The sequence below is a fragment of the Colossoma macropomum genome, unplaced genomic scaffold (genome assembly GCF_904425465.1).
Source record: "Colossoma macropomum unplaced genomic scaffold, Colossoma_macropomum, whole genome shotgun sequence".
Lineage (NCBI taxonomy): Eukaryota > Metazoa > Chordata > Actinopteri > Characiformes > Serrasalmidae > Colossoma > Colossoma macropomum.
Window position 1 is genome coordinate 15459580 of NW_023494791.1, and position 16670 is coordinate 15476249.

Genomic DNA, 16670 nt, shown 5'->3' on the forward strand with positions numbered 1-16670 from the left:
TGTTGAATCACAAGAGACAAAAATCTTTTTTTTTAAAGCATCCAGAGCCCAACAGGCTTTTATTTTTTATGCATATTCCATCAAAGTCACTCGAAGTCTCAGTGGTTCTCTCATGTGGAGAATGTCTGTAAGTCTTCCTAGTAAATCTTCATGCACTGTTCATTCTGATTCCCACGTGGACATGTTTTCAACAATTCTAGGCTTATTTTTCAAGGAAGGCATGATTCACCAATGAAAACAGACATGAGTAATAATGAAGAAGTAATGCTCCCTGAAAAAGCCTACATGATGAGTAAAACAAACTGGATGCTGTGTGTAGTTCAGATTTATAAAGTGCTGTTGGACTTCTACTTTGTTTTTGATGATGTAAAAAAATCATCTTGCTAAGATAAAGAGGAGTCCTTAAATGAAACTGTCTTAAAACAAAACATTTAGAGTACTCTCCAAAATGTATTATTCTTTCATTTATTTTTCAGGAGATATTTTTGAGGAGAGTTTCAAGTTTTCAATGTCATGAAATCAAGCAGAAAATATATAAATTTGACAGAAAATTACACAAAAGTCAAAACAAATCAATATAAAATCCATGTCAGAGAAATCTGCAGGGATATTTTTCCGCACCTCCAAAGTTCAGTCTCAGAAGCTGGTTGCATTTTCTGCTTCTCCCAATCTAAGGAATCCCAAAAACATTCAATGATGTTGAGGTCTGGACTCTGGGGTGGTCAGTCCATTGTTCTGAGAACACAAACAGCTTCACTTGATTTGCAAATTTTCTCCTTTTTTCTATTTCCTTTTCTCAGTAATGGCTTCCTGACAGCTAGACACCCTTGCAGACCCAAAGAGTTGAGTTGTCTTCTCGCAGTGGAAGGATGGACAGAAATGCTGGTGGATTTTTTTCAGATCTGAAGAAAGAGTGGAGCTTGATTTTCTTGTGTCTCTCAAAAATAAAAGCTTTAACCAGTTTGATTAATGGTAAGTGTTTTGGTGGTCTATCAGGTCCTGCATGGTTGTCAGGTGTCCCATTTTTTTCTGTATCTTTTAATCATAGTTCCAACTCCACTTTTGGAAATGGCTGTTTTTTAAATGTATATTCCTTTAACTTATCATCTCATATATAATCTCAGAATCATCTATATATAATTTCATTTCCTGAAAATGAATAATTTTAATGCCTGTTTTAACTGGAAATTTAATAAATGAAGGGTAGTGTCTAACTTTTTCACAGTACATTATGCATTTTTACTTTTTTACCATATTTAATCAGTCCCAGTCAGTTCTAAATCCTTAGGTCTCTTCTATAAATGGTTCTTATCATGAAAAAAACTAATTTTCTTGATTTTTTTGCTGTAAAAGCATTTGACATAGTGTGTAGACACTGTCAAAGTTTCTACAGTTCACTCCACAGTTCATAGAATCCATGACCTGCACTACCAGCCCATTCTGAATACATTGTTTTTGTAATGAATTGTATACACATATCTGCCTTTTCAGCTTACAACTGTTTAAACACTAGGAATTTATACAGAATTATGGTTTTTGAATAATGTCCAATATAGGGCTGCCAGTCAGATCAGAGGTCTTAAAAGCACAGTGACTGTAACAGCCAGTTTAACTGTATGAGACAAAGAGGACCTGGACTATGATTATGCAAAAATTAAGTGTGATTGTTTTTTGGTAAATATGTCCACACAAACATAAATGCTCCTCAAGGTAGAAAGTAAAATACAAGTAAAATATACTATGTGGGACCTTCAATGAACTTATGCATATTAAATCTCATATTGTCTTTGGACTGGGGTCCCAGACTCCCAGCTTTGGACTGCATATTGTATATAGCTCAGATCTGAACTATTTAAAGCATAGGGTCACCTAGATTTAGGCGTTCAGTCATTCCCATTAGCTTATATCAACTGAAAAGCTGCTATCTTCAATGTTAATTACTTTTAAGTAAAATCATTTTAAATTATGCTAAATGTCCATTTGTGTGACACCCGTTTTCAATGAAACGTTGTTACAAGCAGATGTCTTTCAGCACAGAGCTCTATTCTCCCAAATAAACTATAGTTATATCAAGGTGAAGTATAGTGAATGTTATGTTAGCATTCTGCACAACGTATAGATAATATCAGGTAGCCTTTTTTAACATGAATTTTCATGTCTTGTATTGCCATTGACTTACCTTGCAAAGTTATTGCTTAGTAATTTTATTTTCCACAAGTTGCAGGGCGGAAGTGTGTAAACTATTAGGATTTGATGACATTTGACAGGCTAGAACTGTGTGTTCAGAACTAATAGATTATAAAACCACTGCAGGATACTGAGAGATATTAAATTAATAACCAAATGCACCATGGGTTCTTTAAAGACCTCTGCTTTTCCGTCCTTTTGTTATAGAGACGGCAATGCCACTACATACATAAAGAATAATTACCTTGTTATTGAACACAGATCTTGAAACTGTTGTTTGAGATCATTTGTAACTATGCATAACAATATCTTACAGATAGCTTTAATGCTTTAGTCGCTTCTCACTGCACTGAAAACCATATTGATCTTCAAAAACACAATTAACCTTCTTTTCAAAATCACAAAACCCACAGTATATTTGCATGCCAACATGTTTTGAGTAACAACATCACACAGAGTTTTCATGATGAATTCTTCATTCCTTTACTTGGAAAAAAATGTGTTTTACATTGACATGCAATAAAATTAAGAATGTTTTTCTTTCTCCTCTAAAATTAACATTTTGGAGAGATGAGATTTTGTTCCACAAGCACCAGAATGTTTTGTACTCATAACTATTTTTAAATGTGGCACCACTATTCTGCTGGTGTATTTTGCCATTTTAACTGCTTTGCAAAAGTTTAGAAAAACTACTATGATACATATCATGTAGCATACAAATGTCTTCAAATATATTGTCATATAAAAGTCTTCATATATCCTGTGATATTTAATTTTTTGCACACTTTCTGCTTCCAGTGCAGATGTAACCAAGAGAAAAAATTGAAGAAATACTCAGTAAAATGCAAGCTTATGATGTTTTTAGTTAAGACATTTAAAGGCAAGTTATTAAGTGGTTATTCATATTACTGTTATTCAAAATGTTCTGAATAAACATAAAATACTCAAAGATATGCTTTGAGTTTCCTGTTTTCAAAAAGGAGATTTATCTGGGTTTTTGAAGGCTTAATAATGGCCCCATTGGAATGTGGTTAAACCTCTCTGTGAGAAGCTGGAGAATAAAGACAATCTTCTCAGTTCTAAAGCCATCAGTGACCTTCTGTGATGCTGATCTCACAAATAAAAAACAGTTTTAAAACAAGTTTGCAATTAAATGTGTAGCTCTTAATTCAGTTTGGATACTGGAAAAATTGCTTTAACTTTACTTCATTCAAATGTATACATTGGCTCTACATGAACACAATATGTTACATCAACAGAATCATGTGTAAGTGCTTAATTAACTTAAATAATTTGAGCTGTAACATATTTCATATCTGTGGAACTGATGTACACATGTAAATTCAACTACTTTTTCCAGTGGCTAGATAGTTCCAGCAACATTAGCACCCACTGTGTTTTCTTTTTCAGGTGTGAGTAGCTACTCCTGCTTTACACTGCAATTTGGGACGAGAGTGTACCTTATCCAGAATACTGCATCGTAGCGGTATTGGGCTATGTGTACAGTTGTATGCAGAATGCTCCTGGGCAAATGACAGGTTTTGTTCATTTTCTAAGTGAAGATAAGTTAACACACCTTCTACAGAGAACACACTTCTGTACATGAACAATTAATGTTTATTTGCTGGATTTAATATGTTGGGGAAAAATCTAACATAAATTGTTAAACTCAGCAAATTGTGCACAAAAATGCAGAACAATGCCATATTTAAGTGCATTCTTTGTACAGGATGTGTTAACTTTTCACTTAGAAAATCAACAAAACGTCATTTGAGCAGGGTGTTCATACTTTGCACATGACTGTATGCCCCACAGTTCGATGCATTAAACATAACAGATGTAACTGGAAAGAGCCTTAACATCTTGAGGAGATCCACAATTACCAGTTCCAGAAAAATATGACAGTCTGTGATACTGATCTTATAAGTAACAGAGAAAATCCTATGGTCATAAAGTGATGTGAAGTTTCTTTCTATTTCATTTGGAAATACATCACAAAAGTGCATACTTAAGCAAAACTCAAACCACAAATCTCTTTCAAAGTCCTTTAGATCTGTTCCTCTTGCCATCTTATTCCAAAACAGAGGTCAGCATTTTTATACACTCCACAGGGCAAGACAGGATGTTAATTGCTTGTACAATCTTAAAAATGCTTAGAAAGGATTGGCAGTTGTTATGTTTCTCCACTATTTTATTCAGGTGTATCATTTCATTTAGTCACTTGTCTGAATTGTATATACTAGTGTATACATGGTTTTTCTATATGCGGTATAAGCAATTGCTTAGGCCCCATACTATTTCAGCCCTTGCCCCTACCACTTAGCTCTTACCCCTCTGTTTTGCGGGATCACGCTTAGGGGTAGGGTGTCCCGATTTTTGTTGAGGTAGAGGGGTTGGGTGAAGTCTTAGGGCTACATGGCCTTGTAAAGGGAGGTTTTTCAGAGGCACGCTCCAAATGGAGTGTTATGAGAAAAAAAAAGTGGCAAGATGGCTGTGTGAGCGACCAAAGAAACCAGGAATTGTGTTTTCTTCATTAAAAAATTATGATAACCAGTGTATTATTTTATTTTAATGTTGTTTCATTGTGTTGCGGTCCTTTTGCTAATGGTATGCTTATGTCTCAGTAATTAGCTAGCTAAATTTCCCGTTCCACCTTAAATGGTTCAGCAGTTCCATTCTGGCTCCTCAGGCATCAGAACTGTTGCACTGTTTAAGGTGGGACGGGAAAATTTGAACAAGAAGCTGGCAAATAGCTGACTTTAGCTTCATATCACCAAAGAATCAGAGGTAGGCAATGATTAATATTGAAGGCCTATGATTCCTTAAATTTAACTAAAGCCCAGCGAGGTTGCTGAACTTTACCCTCCTCTGCTACCACTGCAGACTGGCAGGGTTGCCTACAGAGCACCGCTAGTAGCCTGTTAATGAATGAATGTTCTTCTTTATTTGAGGGTTGTCCCAATTTTGTAGGGGAAGATTTCAACCACTAAGGTAAAGTGACACTCAAAAACAAGGGGTAGGGGTAAAGATAAGAAATGGGATTGGCCTGTAGTATGTATGTTTTTATTTTTATTATTATTATTTTTTTAATATTTTATGTTATTTGTCAAAAAGCACAATGAGCCCAGATATTTTCTTAGGCTGTTTCTTAATCAATAAGATCAACTTTCTTTATTCTTGCATACAAAAGAATATGTTGCTGGGTGTCACTTAGGGCCCTCAAACGTTCAGAAATGGCCCTGAGTGGACAACATTAGCGTGAAGAGTCCTCGCTGCTGCATCACACCAAGTGCGCCGAATTTGCGTTGTGCGTTGAGAACAGAGAAGAACTCTCAGCGCAGAGCACGCAGGATTTTAGAACTCCTTTACCTCTAATCATGCCACTATCGCTTTAATCAGCAATCTAAGGGGCAGTGAACTGACCAATTCACTAGCCACTTATGTCACATGTGAAAGGAAAACAATGATGACGCACTACTGTAGCGCATTTCGTCATAAATGTCGTTCAACCAACCTTGGCTAGGTTCCCTGGGATTTTGTAGTCGGCCCGCCCTTACATTTGCACCAACAAATGCATAAATGCAGCACAGTTTCCAGTAAAGTCATGTATTAAACTTTCTCGGCTTGACTCTTAAAGCCACACATATTCGTTCTCAGAAAACGTAATTGCTCGAATATTGCGTTTTAAATAATGATGTTCTCGGCTGAAGGGGAGAAATCCGTGCACACGATTGGCTGGACTGTGTGTCATTTCAGATGAACTCATCAGGTTAGTTCGCGCTCCGGGCTTTTCCACGTCAGTAAGTTTACTGTTACTGCCTCTCGCTAAACAGAGTGAGATTATTTACAACCAGCAACAGGGCTAAGAAAGCCGGGCATGACGTGAAATTACTTGAAGTGTGAGACTTTATTTATTGGGATAATCTGGTGTCATTTCTTTCATGTGCATTGTGGCAAGAAAACATTTACATTCAGTCTCTATCAGTTTGGTAGCCTGCTAGCTGTTTAGCTAGCCAGCCACATCAGTGGAAAACGTCCTGAACGCCATTTTGGATTCGCCTCCGTACAGGTATGGGGTTTTGTGTCCAAACTGACAGCTTCGTGTAGTTATACAACTACTTGTTTGGTGTACAGATTCAGTCGTAGGAGTTTTTACTGGAAAAACCGCAGCAACTTCACGTTACTCTGCTGCATGGCTTCTGATGCCGACTAGCTAGCCAGCTGGCTATACTTAGCTAGCAAGCTAGAATGAAGTCTCTGAAGCTGTAACAGCGCTGTTACAGCAAATAAACTGTTCTAATGAGCATGGTGAATTCACCCTTCGCCTTATTAAACGTGAGAACAACTGGTACAAGGTCCAGGAAAGCTGACTAGACTTGGTTCTCCTTACATTTGTCAGCTGTCAAAGTAGGCCTGCTGAGCTAGTTAGCTAGCTAGCTAGCTGAACTTCATTTGCAAGAGTTCAAGCTAACATACCTCGCCAGCCGGCAATGTGCCAGTCTATGTAAAAGCAGTCCGTTTAAGTGCTCCCGACTGTTTTCTTGCATAATTTGTCTTCATGAGATTGTGATATTTGTTCTCTTGTCGTTTACGGTCTTTACATTTTCTTGTATTGCTCATCAGAAGAGATGCATTGATAGCTTGATGGGTGATTATGCTTACGTTGCTACGTTCTCAGTACACTCATGTCATCTGCCTTCTACTTAGAGAAAAACACAGCCAGCTTTCCAGGAACACTGCTAAAACGTTGTCTTATATAACGCTGATTTCAGATAAGGAGATGCTGAAGTAGACGATGTTCTCTTAAACAGCAGGATTTATTGACATACCTCTAGGCTATGGTGTAGACTTTAATGGGAATGAATACCTTTCTATAACCTCTTCATGTGCCTTAGTGATTGTAGTAGTACTGGTGTGGTTTGGTGGATCAGACACAGTAGCACTGCTGTATCTGATCCACTCAGACCAGCGCAACACACACTAACACACCACCACCACATCAGTGTTACTGCAGTGCTGAGAATGATCCACCACCCAAAAACCTGCTCTGTGAGGGTCCATGGGGGTCCTGACCACTGAAGAACCGGGTAAAAGGGGGCTAACAAAGTATGCAGAGAAACAGATGGACTACAGGCTGTAATTGTAGAACTACAAAGTTCACCTATATATTAAGTGGAGCTAAAAAAAAATGGACAATGAGCGTAGAAACGAGGAGGTTGTCATAATGTTATATCTGATGGGTGTATACATGAAAATGTCTGTAGACATGAATGAATCTTTAAAGCAAATACTTTTTTAGTGAGCCACATCTGTTTCATCTTGTACAGTACGTAGACTTGTGCAGTTTCCCATCCACAGTGTGTTTCCATTGTTTTGTTATCCTCTTATGGAGGGATTATGCAAATGTGTGCTTCCTTTAGGTTAAAATGATCCACTGGTGTGGTTTGGTTTGACATACAACCATATCGTGAAAGTTAGACCTTGACCCAAAATCCCTCATCTTGTTGTGATGTGAAAATGGCAGGTTTCTCAGCTGATGCTGTGTTGCAATGTGACATAAAGGTGTACGAGTATGAAATTTAGATTTATATATCTTGCATTTATGTATAGCTTCATTCTTAACTATATTATTATTTTTTATCTCTAGGTTCATTATGGTGGACAAAAATATATACATTGTTCAAGGAGAGATTTCAACTGTAGTTGGTGCTATCAAGAGAAACTCCAGATGGAGTACCCATACACCGCTGGTAAGTTGTTTTGTATTGTTGAAAACTTTGATCGAAGAAACTCTGTTTATGCAAATTATGCAATATTCCTGGTCAGTTTTTAGAAAAAGATAAGCAAAGAGATTCACTTTGATCCTACTATGCTATCTCTTAGCTATGCTAATGTATCATTTAGCACTTATTCAGGTCAGCCTGCTCACTTTACAGCATTTTAAACAGAAGCTGTGACTGAAAGGTACGAAAGCATTTATATTTTTAGCGAGTATGGTCAAAATAAGGGAAAGTCACAAAAGGTTAGTCGTGGACTACATTATCCTGTCTGTTGTGATTCTTTTTTTGAAATTTCTTGAAAGGAAAAATTCCCAGTGACATTGTAAAATGATTAAACATTAGGTTTAATTTACGCTCACTGAACACTTTATTAGGAACACCTGTACACCCACTTTTTCACGTAGTTATCTAATTAACCCATTGCCAGTGTATAAGGTCATGCAGCTATGGGCCAACAGCTTCAGGTATTGTTCACATCAACCATCAGAATGGGGAAAAATGTGATCTCATTGATTTTGATCGTGGCATAATTGTTGTTGCCGCCAGGCTAGTTTGAGTATTTCCATAATTGCTGATCCCCTGGGCTTTTCATGCACAACATCCTCAATAGTTTCTTTAGAATGATGCAAGAAAAACATCTAGTGAGCAGCAGTTCTGCGGACAGAAACACCTTGTTGATGAGAGGTCAATGGAAAAGGGCCAGACCGATTAGAGCTGACAGAAAGGCTGCGGTAACTCAGATAACCACTCTGTACAGCTGTGGTGAGCAGAAAAGCATCTCAGAATGCAAACACGTTGAACCTTGAGGAGGATGGGCTACAACAGCAGAAGAACATGTCGGGTTCTGCTTCTGTCAGCCAAGAGCAGAAAGCTGAGGCTGCTACGAGTACAGACTCACCAAATTGGACAACTGAAAACCAGAACCTGGATTGAGACACACAGATGGTAGAGTCAAAATTAGGTGCAAACAATATGAATCAATGGATCCAGCCTGTCTTCTGTCAGAAATCCAGGCTGATGGAGGTGGTGTAATGGTGTGGAAAATGTTTTCATTTCATCATGTCAGTATGGACTAGAATCTTGAAGGAATATTTCCCCTGTCTTGTGGAATCCATGTCTCAAAGCATTGAGGCTGTTTTGAGAGCAAAGAGAGGCCCTACCCAGTGTTAGTATAACGTTCTTAATAAAGTGTTTGGTGAGTGTATTTCCTGACGTGATTCAGACTATATACATAAAATTAGTTGTTGCACACAGATTCTACAATCAGCTGCATAATTAGTGGCTTCATTAGTGGGTTCAACATTAACTTTTTTTTGCCCAGTCGGCCAAGTGACCTGAAAGTTCACTGTCCCGAACAAATCTTTGTATTTTAAGCTGTTATTCAAATATAAATAAGCCCACATGAGCTAAGCTATTTAGTTAAGATTTTTTTTACTTGAAATGGGTGTATGTTATCACAGTATACTTTCACTTATTTTCTTTTTGCTGTAAATAAGGAGCCTTCATAACAACAGTACTGTGCTACAGCTCCTCCACAGCCAAAAATATGTTTATTGGCTCTCCATCCTTTAAGAACCTCACCATTACCCCTTCAAGGTCTCTTGTGCTGACATCAGTAGAGGCATCAGCCATAATGCTAATAAAAGATTGTAGTGATTTGTTGATGTTTTCCTGCCTGCCTCACTCTGACGTCATTGTCAGCAAATAATTCCATTGGCTTGTCTTGACTGGATATGCAAAAATGGATTAGACCATTTTTGCATGGCGAGGGGTTATATATTCAAGTGAATTGACTTTGGGCTCAATTACGTTGTTCTGTTAGCACAAACCCCGGCCCCCTAGCATTAACTTGGCCAAGGGCGAAGTGTTAGGCCTGCATGGCCCTCCAAACAGAGGTTTTTCAGATAATAAATAATTGTTGCATCCCCCGACTTTGAAGGCCTGTGATTCCCTAAAATTAACTAAAGACCAACAGCGAGGTTGCTGAACTTTACCGCACCTCTGCTATCACTGCAGACTGGCAGGGTTGCCTACAGAGCACCGCTAGTAGTGTGTTAATGAAGTAGTGTTCATTTTTATTTGAGGGTTGTCCCATCACGTAGGGTGAAATGTCGGCCACTACCCCTTGTAACTCAGTTCCAAGGGGCAAGGTAACGCTTGAAAACAAGGAGTAGGGCTAAATGGGAAATGGGACTGGGCCTTAGTATTAGCAAATTAACCATTGTAAAATAAACCCTTTTTAAATGTTTAACAAAACAATATTTGTCATAATATTAGCTCCCTGTATCTAGTACTTTATGCATCCTCTCTTTGCCAGCATAAAAGCAATGAGTATTCTCCTGTAAGGCTTGATAAGACTGGAGAGTAAAGAGCAAATAATCTGATACCACTCCTCAACACAATCTTTCCAGCTCCTCCATGTTCCTAGGTTCCCTCTTTTGATCTCAGGTCAACCTGCATGTTTTCAGTGGATTTTAGGTCAAGGGACTGGGATGGCTTTGTTAAAAGATTGGTTCTGTGGCCACTGTACCACTTTTGAGTGGATTTGGATTTTTATATATTTTTACACTGTTTTTGAATTTTTCACATTTGTGTGTGGGTTTGGATGTATGTTTTGGATCATTGTCCTTGTGGAAGTTTCAACCATGACCCAGTTTTAGCTTTTTGGCAGTGGCAGACAAATTTCCATTTAAAATCTCCTGGTACTTCTTGGAGTCTGAGATGCCATGCATCCTAACAAGGTTTGTAGAGCCTTTGGAGGAACAACAGCCCTCATGGCATGAATGTGTCACTTGTTCGTAGTTTTGGAGACATTGAAACCTATCCCCCTGTGATCCTTGGAGAAATTTTTGCCTCTCTAACCATCCACATTACTGTGCGTCTGGGCAAAAGATGCACACTGTGTTTCAAGGAAAACTCCTCTTCCAGGGAGTTCAACCTCAGATCATCTTAAGCATTGTCCTGTTAGTGAATACAGACATTTTCAGGCATGTAACTATTTATTTATTTTTTTTATAGCTATTGCCTGATTTATAAAGGTCATCATGCTTTTGTCTCGTTTCCTTTAGGAATTTCCTGATCTTTCCCATGTTTTATGAATGACTAAGAGAATGTGATCACTGTTTCCCCCATAATTTATACCCCAGTACAGCAAGAAGTCATGCAATACTGCATAAGAGTACCTGAACACTCAGGTGGACTTAAAGTGAAATATGCTTCGGTTACCTTTTGTTCATAATAATCTTTAGGGATGTCAGTAATTGTGAAGCACATGGATTTGTTTATTGGCTTTTTGTTTTGTTATACTGAATTTGCTTCTAAAAAAGTTAGAATTCTCTCATGTTATCAGTATGAGATTTGAGCTAATTAACCACAAAAAAAAATCCTGAGCACTTTTTATCAGTTTTTATCATTTTTTACTATACATTGTAGGATTGGCAGTCATTGTTTAATGTATTACAAAAAAAAGACTGATTATGCTCTTTTTCCCCCCAGGATGAAGAACAAGATCCTCTTCTCAATAGCTTCAGTCAACTGAAGGATGTCCTCAATAATATCAAAGGTAAGCACACTCGCATACAAGATTTTCAATTGAAATTTAATTTTTTTTTGTCATGCTACAGAACATTTATATGAAATGTAGTCCCCTGGCCACGTAATGTCAGTGTACTAGGTATACTATGTTGTTGTATGTGCTGAAAGTAGTGCCTTTGTGTCTAAGCAATTTGAGTCACTGTTGGGGAAAGGCCAGTACTGATGGTGCTTTTCTCAGGTAGGACTGAGTTAAGCATACACCTACCTATTTAGCATGCAGACATCTGCTTCCCATCTAGTGGTGGGCAATAAAATATATATATATAATTTTCCTGATAAATTTTGTCACATTATGTGACAATATGGTTTTCTGAGCATATAATGGATGTCGTCATGGTATGTAAACAACTGTGTGTTCTCTTACGAAGAGAATATGATTAGTACTGTTTAAGTGGTATAGTGCAGTGCAGTATGTGAAACACTGAATAAATATCACTGTCCTCGTAGTTTTTGACAGTAATTTTTAAATGTGTCACCGCTGGGGCTTTTTGTTCTGTACCAACTTATCAAACCTCTGAAAAACTAAATATTGCAGTGCATATCGCATATCAGGTAACTGTCTTGAAGTATCATGACATTATATTTTTGCCAAATTACCCACTTCAACTCCCCTCTACACCAGTGTTAAAAGCGTATTTAATCAGCTGTGCAAAATATCCATTGAGAAAAGGGATGGCATTTTCAAGTTAGTCAATATTATCTTCTCAGTGTCTTATTGTTGGACTTTTTACTCCACCTCATGATTTTAGTAGGTCCCATAGAAACTATGTCAGTGTTTGTTCATTTGGTTATCTAAATGCCTCATAATGAACAGGACTGCCAAAGCAAATGTTATGCAGTCTTGTGCAAGTGTTCTTCTATTTAATATAATGAAAAATCTCTCTTACTATAAATTCATTGGTGAGAAGGGGCAGTACTCTGGGGTTTGAAAGGGAATTTGACTGGAAGGGTTCTCAAATTATAGTTTTGTGAAATGGTCCCTAATTGTCCTCTGACTACATCCAGTTTGCACTCTATTTTTTTAAATGTGGTATGTAATAAGCATATAGTTTTTATTAAAACTTAGACCTGTCAGAGCATATGGATTCAGGAAGGTGGCTGATGAACATAACATATTTTCTACTACTAGTGCGAACAAATCAAAATATCATAGTAAATCACTGATTTGGCATTCACAGATACATATTTATAAATGTATGAATCCGCTGGAGGTAGAAATCCTGCCCAAACAATTTTTAAAGAGGAAAATCAAAATACATTATGTTGACAGTTTACGCATGAATGAAAGCTTTTCTGTAAATATGTGCAGGTTGATTTAAGCAGTTATGAGAATATGCTGTGTTCTGTTTATTTGTAGTGCTTGACTTGCCATTTAAAGATAGACACAGTTTTTTTTTTTCTCATTTTTGCTTTATTTTTAGCTTTATTTTTCTCAGTTTTAGATTTTGTCAGTAGGTAGACTCTCCCCAATCTCTCTTAATATGGAGGTTCCATTTGAAATTGGCTAATTTTGATTCCAAACAAATCAAATCAATAGGTTGTATTTGAATTGGCTGATTTCAGGATCTTATTTTGTAAAAACAGGAAAGATGTAATGCAGCAGACTAAAGCTGACTGAGTGAAACTGAGACCTCATGATGATACTACAGTCAGGATCTTTGCAAACTATTTATTAGAAAATTCTAAATGAAAATAAAGTGACGGTTGTGACAGGAGTGACTGAGCAGCAGCTCTGCCTATGTTAGCCTCTCTGTCCAAGAAGTGCAAAGCCTCAAATTTTCTATCTGTCTCAGTCTTTTCGATTAAAGCTAAGGCAGAAGCAGTAGTTGACAGAAGCAGTTTGGGTCTACCCTTGTCCTTCTTGTATGAATAAGGACAGAAAGTGTCTGCATTTGCATTTTAAAAATATGCACAGATGCTCATATCTGAAAAGAATCTTCTAGTAAACTTTAGGCTTATTAACTATAGAGCAAATTGACCTGACTTTCCTTGTAGTTGTAGGGGGCTGCTGTAATCTTGTTGAACATCTTGGTAAACATTTACATATAAGCCTTATATTTGTGTTGTAGCTTGTTTTTGTTGCCACCTGCATTTGGGCAAATGTTTTGTGCAGGCTTTGTTAGTTTAAAAAAAATCCTAAATAATTAAAAATAATTTCTGTGATCATTAAACAAATAATCTCCTATATTTAAATTTGTTTAATAATAATAATAATAATAATAATAAGTACTACAGCTATTTTGACAAAAAAAAACTACTTTATACTTTCTTTACATGCAGATTGCTACTGATCATGTCTTTCTGTGCTGTCATTTACACAGAATTGTAGAGCAACTGATCATACTTGGATGAATCTGGTAATTCCTCATACATATATAGTTATATTTATGCCATTAACTTTCTTACAGTTTTAATTCCTTCCAGTCTATGTAAAAGGAACAGAATTAACTGGTTTTCAGTTTTGTTCCTACTGGTTTTGAAACGTTGTGTTAGAGTTTACATTAAAATATTGGGTTTGTTTGTTTGTTTTCAAGCTCTGGGGGAGCAACCCCTATACAGTGCTCCTTGATACAGAGCTGTTTTATCTGTCTTACTGGCGATGTTCTTCTCTTTAGCCAGAATGACATGCAGAAGATGGGTGTTCTTGTCCATGACAGCAACATGTTTGTGTCCTTTCTACCACAGTCTTCTTAATCATTTTATTGAGTCTATCGGCATCACCATTGTTACCGCTGTTGTCCCAAAGTGCTATCACATAAACTGTTGCACTAGCAACAACAGTAAGACCTGTTGGAGTAGCCTGTACACACTGCCTCTGTACTGGTAGCCCTTTGAAGTCTGTTGTCCAAATGTACCCCAAGGTCCTAAGTCCTCACCACTTTTACATTCTCTCTGTCAGTAGTGACTGGAGACAGAGTGGGCTTGGTCCTCCTCATCAAGGCTTTGTATAAGTCTTTCTCAACGTTTCGGGTGCAACCCAATGTAGCAATGTCATTAGAAAATATCTGTGGATGGATTGATTCGGAACTCCACTAAAAATCTGAGGTACATGGGCTGGACACCAAAGGAGTTTGTTAAGGCTCTTATGAAAAGAAATGCAGTTTATAAGAAGCCTAAAGTTAATGGAATGGTTCTTCATTGGTTACCCAGTAACGCCCTGCTATAAAGGATGATGCTTACGATGTGAACGTAATCCACCAGATTCCACAGCCAAATCCAATATTTTTTTTTGTCAAAGAGAATTTATTCGATGGTCAGCTTTGCTTTCTTGTCTGAGTGCTCTGATTGAGTTCCCATAACCTCTCAACTAGACACCTGCTATCTGAAATCTGTTACGGAGGAAAGTCAGTTCTATAGAGGTTAGTTTGTTTAAAGTTGAGCTCTGGTCCTCCTGGACTGAATTTCAGTGCTGGTCCTGAGGGTTCAGTGACCTCAAGCTGTAGTTAGTGGTGGCCTCTATACTGTATGTTTAATTTGAATAAGTTTGCCATGTCAATACAGTGCCATCTACAGTTTCTGATTTAACATGCTGTGTAACAAACTTTACAGTTTGCCCATGCTGATCAATTTTCTGGAATTACTCTTGAAAGTGTATGATAGTTGATGGTTAATGGGACATCCCTGGCCCATCTTGATTACTGGTCATAATGTCTCCATCCCAAGTAACTGTAAGAAAGAAGTAATGAGAGAGTTAAAGAGATGGAATGACTCTGTGGGATGTTGAGTGTGTGCATAGAAAGTTCACTCGCTCTCTCGCTCTCTTGCTCTCTCTCGGGAGTAGCGTTAGATGGACAGCAGCGGCTGTGTCTGGGGCCTGGGAGGAATCTGCCATGGTTTTTCTCCCTGAATCCCCCAACCCCCTTCCACTGCCAAGTTAGCGCTCATACACCAAGTTACATTTGCTGGTTCATAGTTTCCCTCGAGGTAGGAAAGTTGTAGTGGTTTCCCTAAGGACTTCACATGTCTGTTTGATTCTGCATGTGTAGTTTTATCTGAGAGCATTTTTTGGGAGGAGAACCTGAAAAAATGCATATCATGTAACAAGCCTAAACCCCAGAGAGTGCCTATCTTACCTTCTAATTATATGTTTTTGTTGTAAAGACTGCTGCTGAATGTCTGTTGAGCTAGCTATTTTAACTCTTTTGGTTGTGTGTCTGGGCAGGATACTACCCTTTCGCTGTTAAACCAGCCATTCTCTGGGTGGACTGAACTTGTCTTTGCTTTTTAAAATGAAATGAAGATGACTATGCTAAGCTAATCTTATTAGTATGTTCTCTGTCAATTGTAGTCAGTTGTTTGAGTCTTGTGACTGGTATCAGGTAGGTCATAGTGGCCCAGCTGTCTGCTGAAAGTCCATTAATTCCATTCACACAGTGGCTTTTTTACCTCCTCCAACAACAAAAGTCTCTGCCAAAGGAAACGTGGATTAGTCCCAGTGGTTTTCTGACCACTTTCTCCGCATTGGTAAAGGTTCTGTTCTCCTTCCTCTGTGCTAGCCTTATGATTGGCAGGAGCATGTGCCATGCGGCGGCAGTATGCAGCTGTAAGTATATCATCTGCAGCTTTGGTTGGGTAAATATAGCAGAGGGACTTGTCAGGTTGGGAGATGGATTGTTCTGGGAAAGGAAGTGTTGTCTCTTCTTCCACTTCTGGAACAGGAACTGCATTTCTGAAACAAAGAGTAGCCTATACAGTAATGGATCTTGAACGTTGCTTGTGTGTTTGTCGCCACTCTTTCCATCCTACCTTCCATCCTATTGGCGGAGCCAATAGTTCATCCAAACTTGGTCCTGTTAATTGCGAGATGCTGAACAGCAGCTCACTTTCCTAGAATATCAGTTGTGTTAAAAGTCTGCTTTACTTGAATTTAGAATTTGAGCTTCTCTCATTAATAAAAAAGGCAGTTATCAACTTTTTTAAACTGCTTCAAGAATTTACGTGTTTTGACATGTTTTTACTTGTTTGGCCAAAGGGCGTACGTGTTCTTTACCCAGGTAGATGTTAGCCATAATGACTATTAGCAACTTCTGAATTAATTTGGGAACGGATTTGTTTCTGAAAACATTTTTTATTATTATCTATTTATATATTTATTTTGTGATACTTGTG

At 37.8% G+C, this 16670-nt stretch overlaps 1 protein-coding gene across 5 annotated transcripts in view; it reads left to right on the forward strand.

Moving 5' to 3' along the window:
- The first annotated feature begins 5966 nt into the window (after window positions 1-5966).
- Window positions 5967-16670, forward strand: part of gbf1 (golgi brefeldin A resistant guanine nucleotide exchange factor 1) — a 66932-nt gene continuing 56228 nt past the window's right edge. For 4 of the 5 annotated variants that reach the window (XM_036574080.1, XM_036574082.1, XM_036574084.1 and 1 more), the window contains exons 1-3: window positions 5967-6256; window positions 7835-7937; window positions 11463-11529. In XM_036574080.1, the coding sequence (XP_036429973.1) occupies window positions 7842-7937; window positions 11463-11529 (163 nt within the window). In that variant the 5' untranslated portion in view covers window positions 5967-6256; window positions 7835-7841. The remainder of the gene's footprint in view (window positions 6257-7834; window positions 7938-11462; window positions 11530-16670) is intronic. The other variant, XM_036574081.1, reaches the window with a different exon arrangement.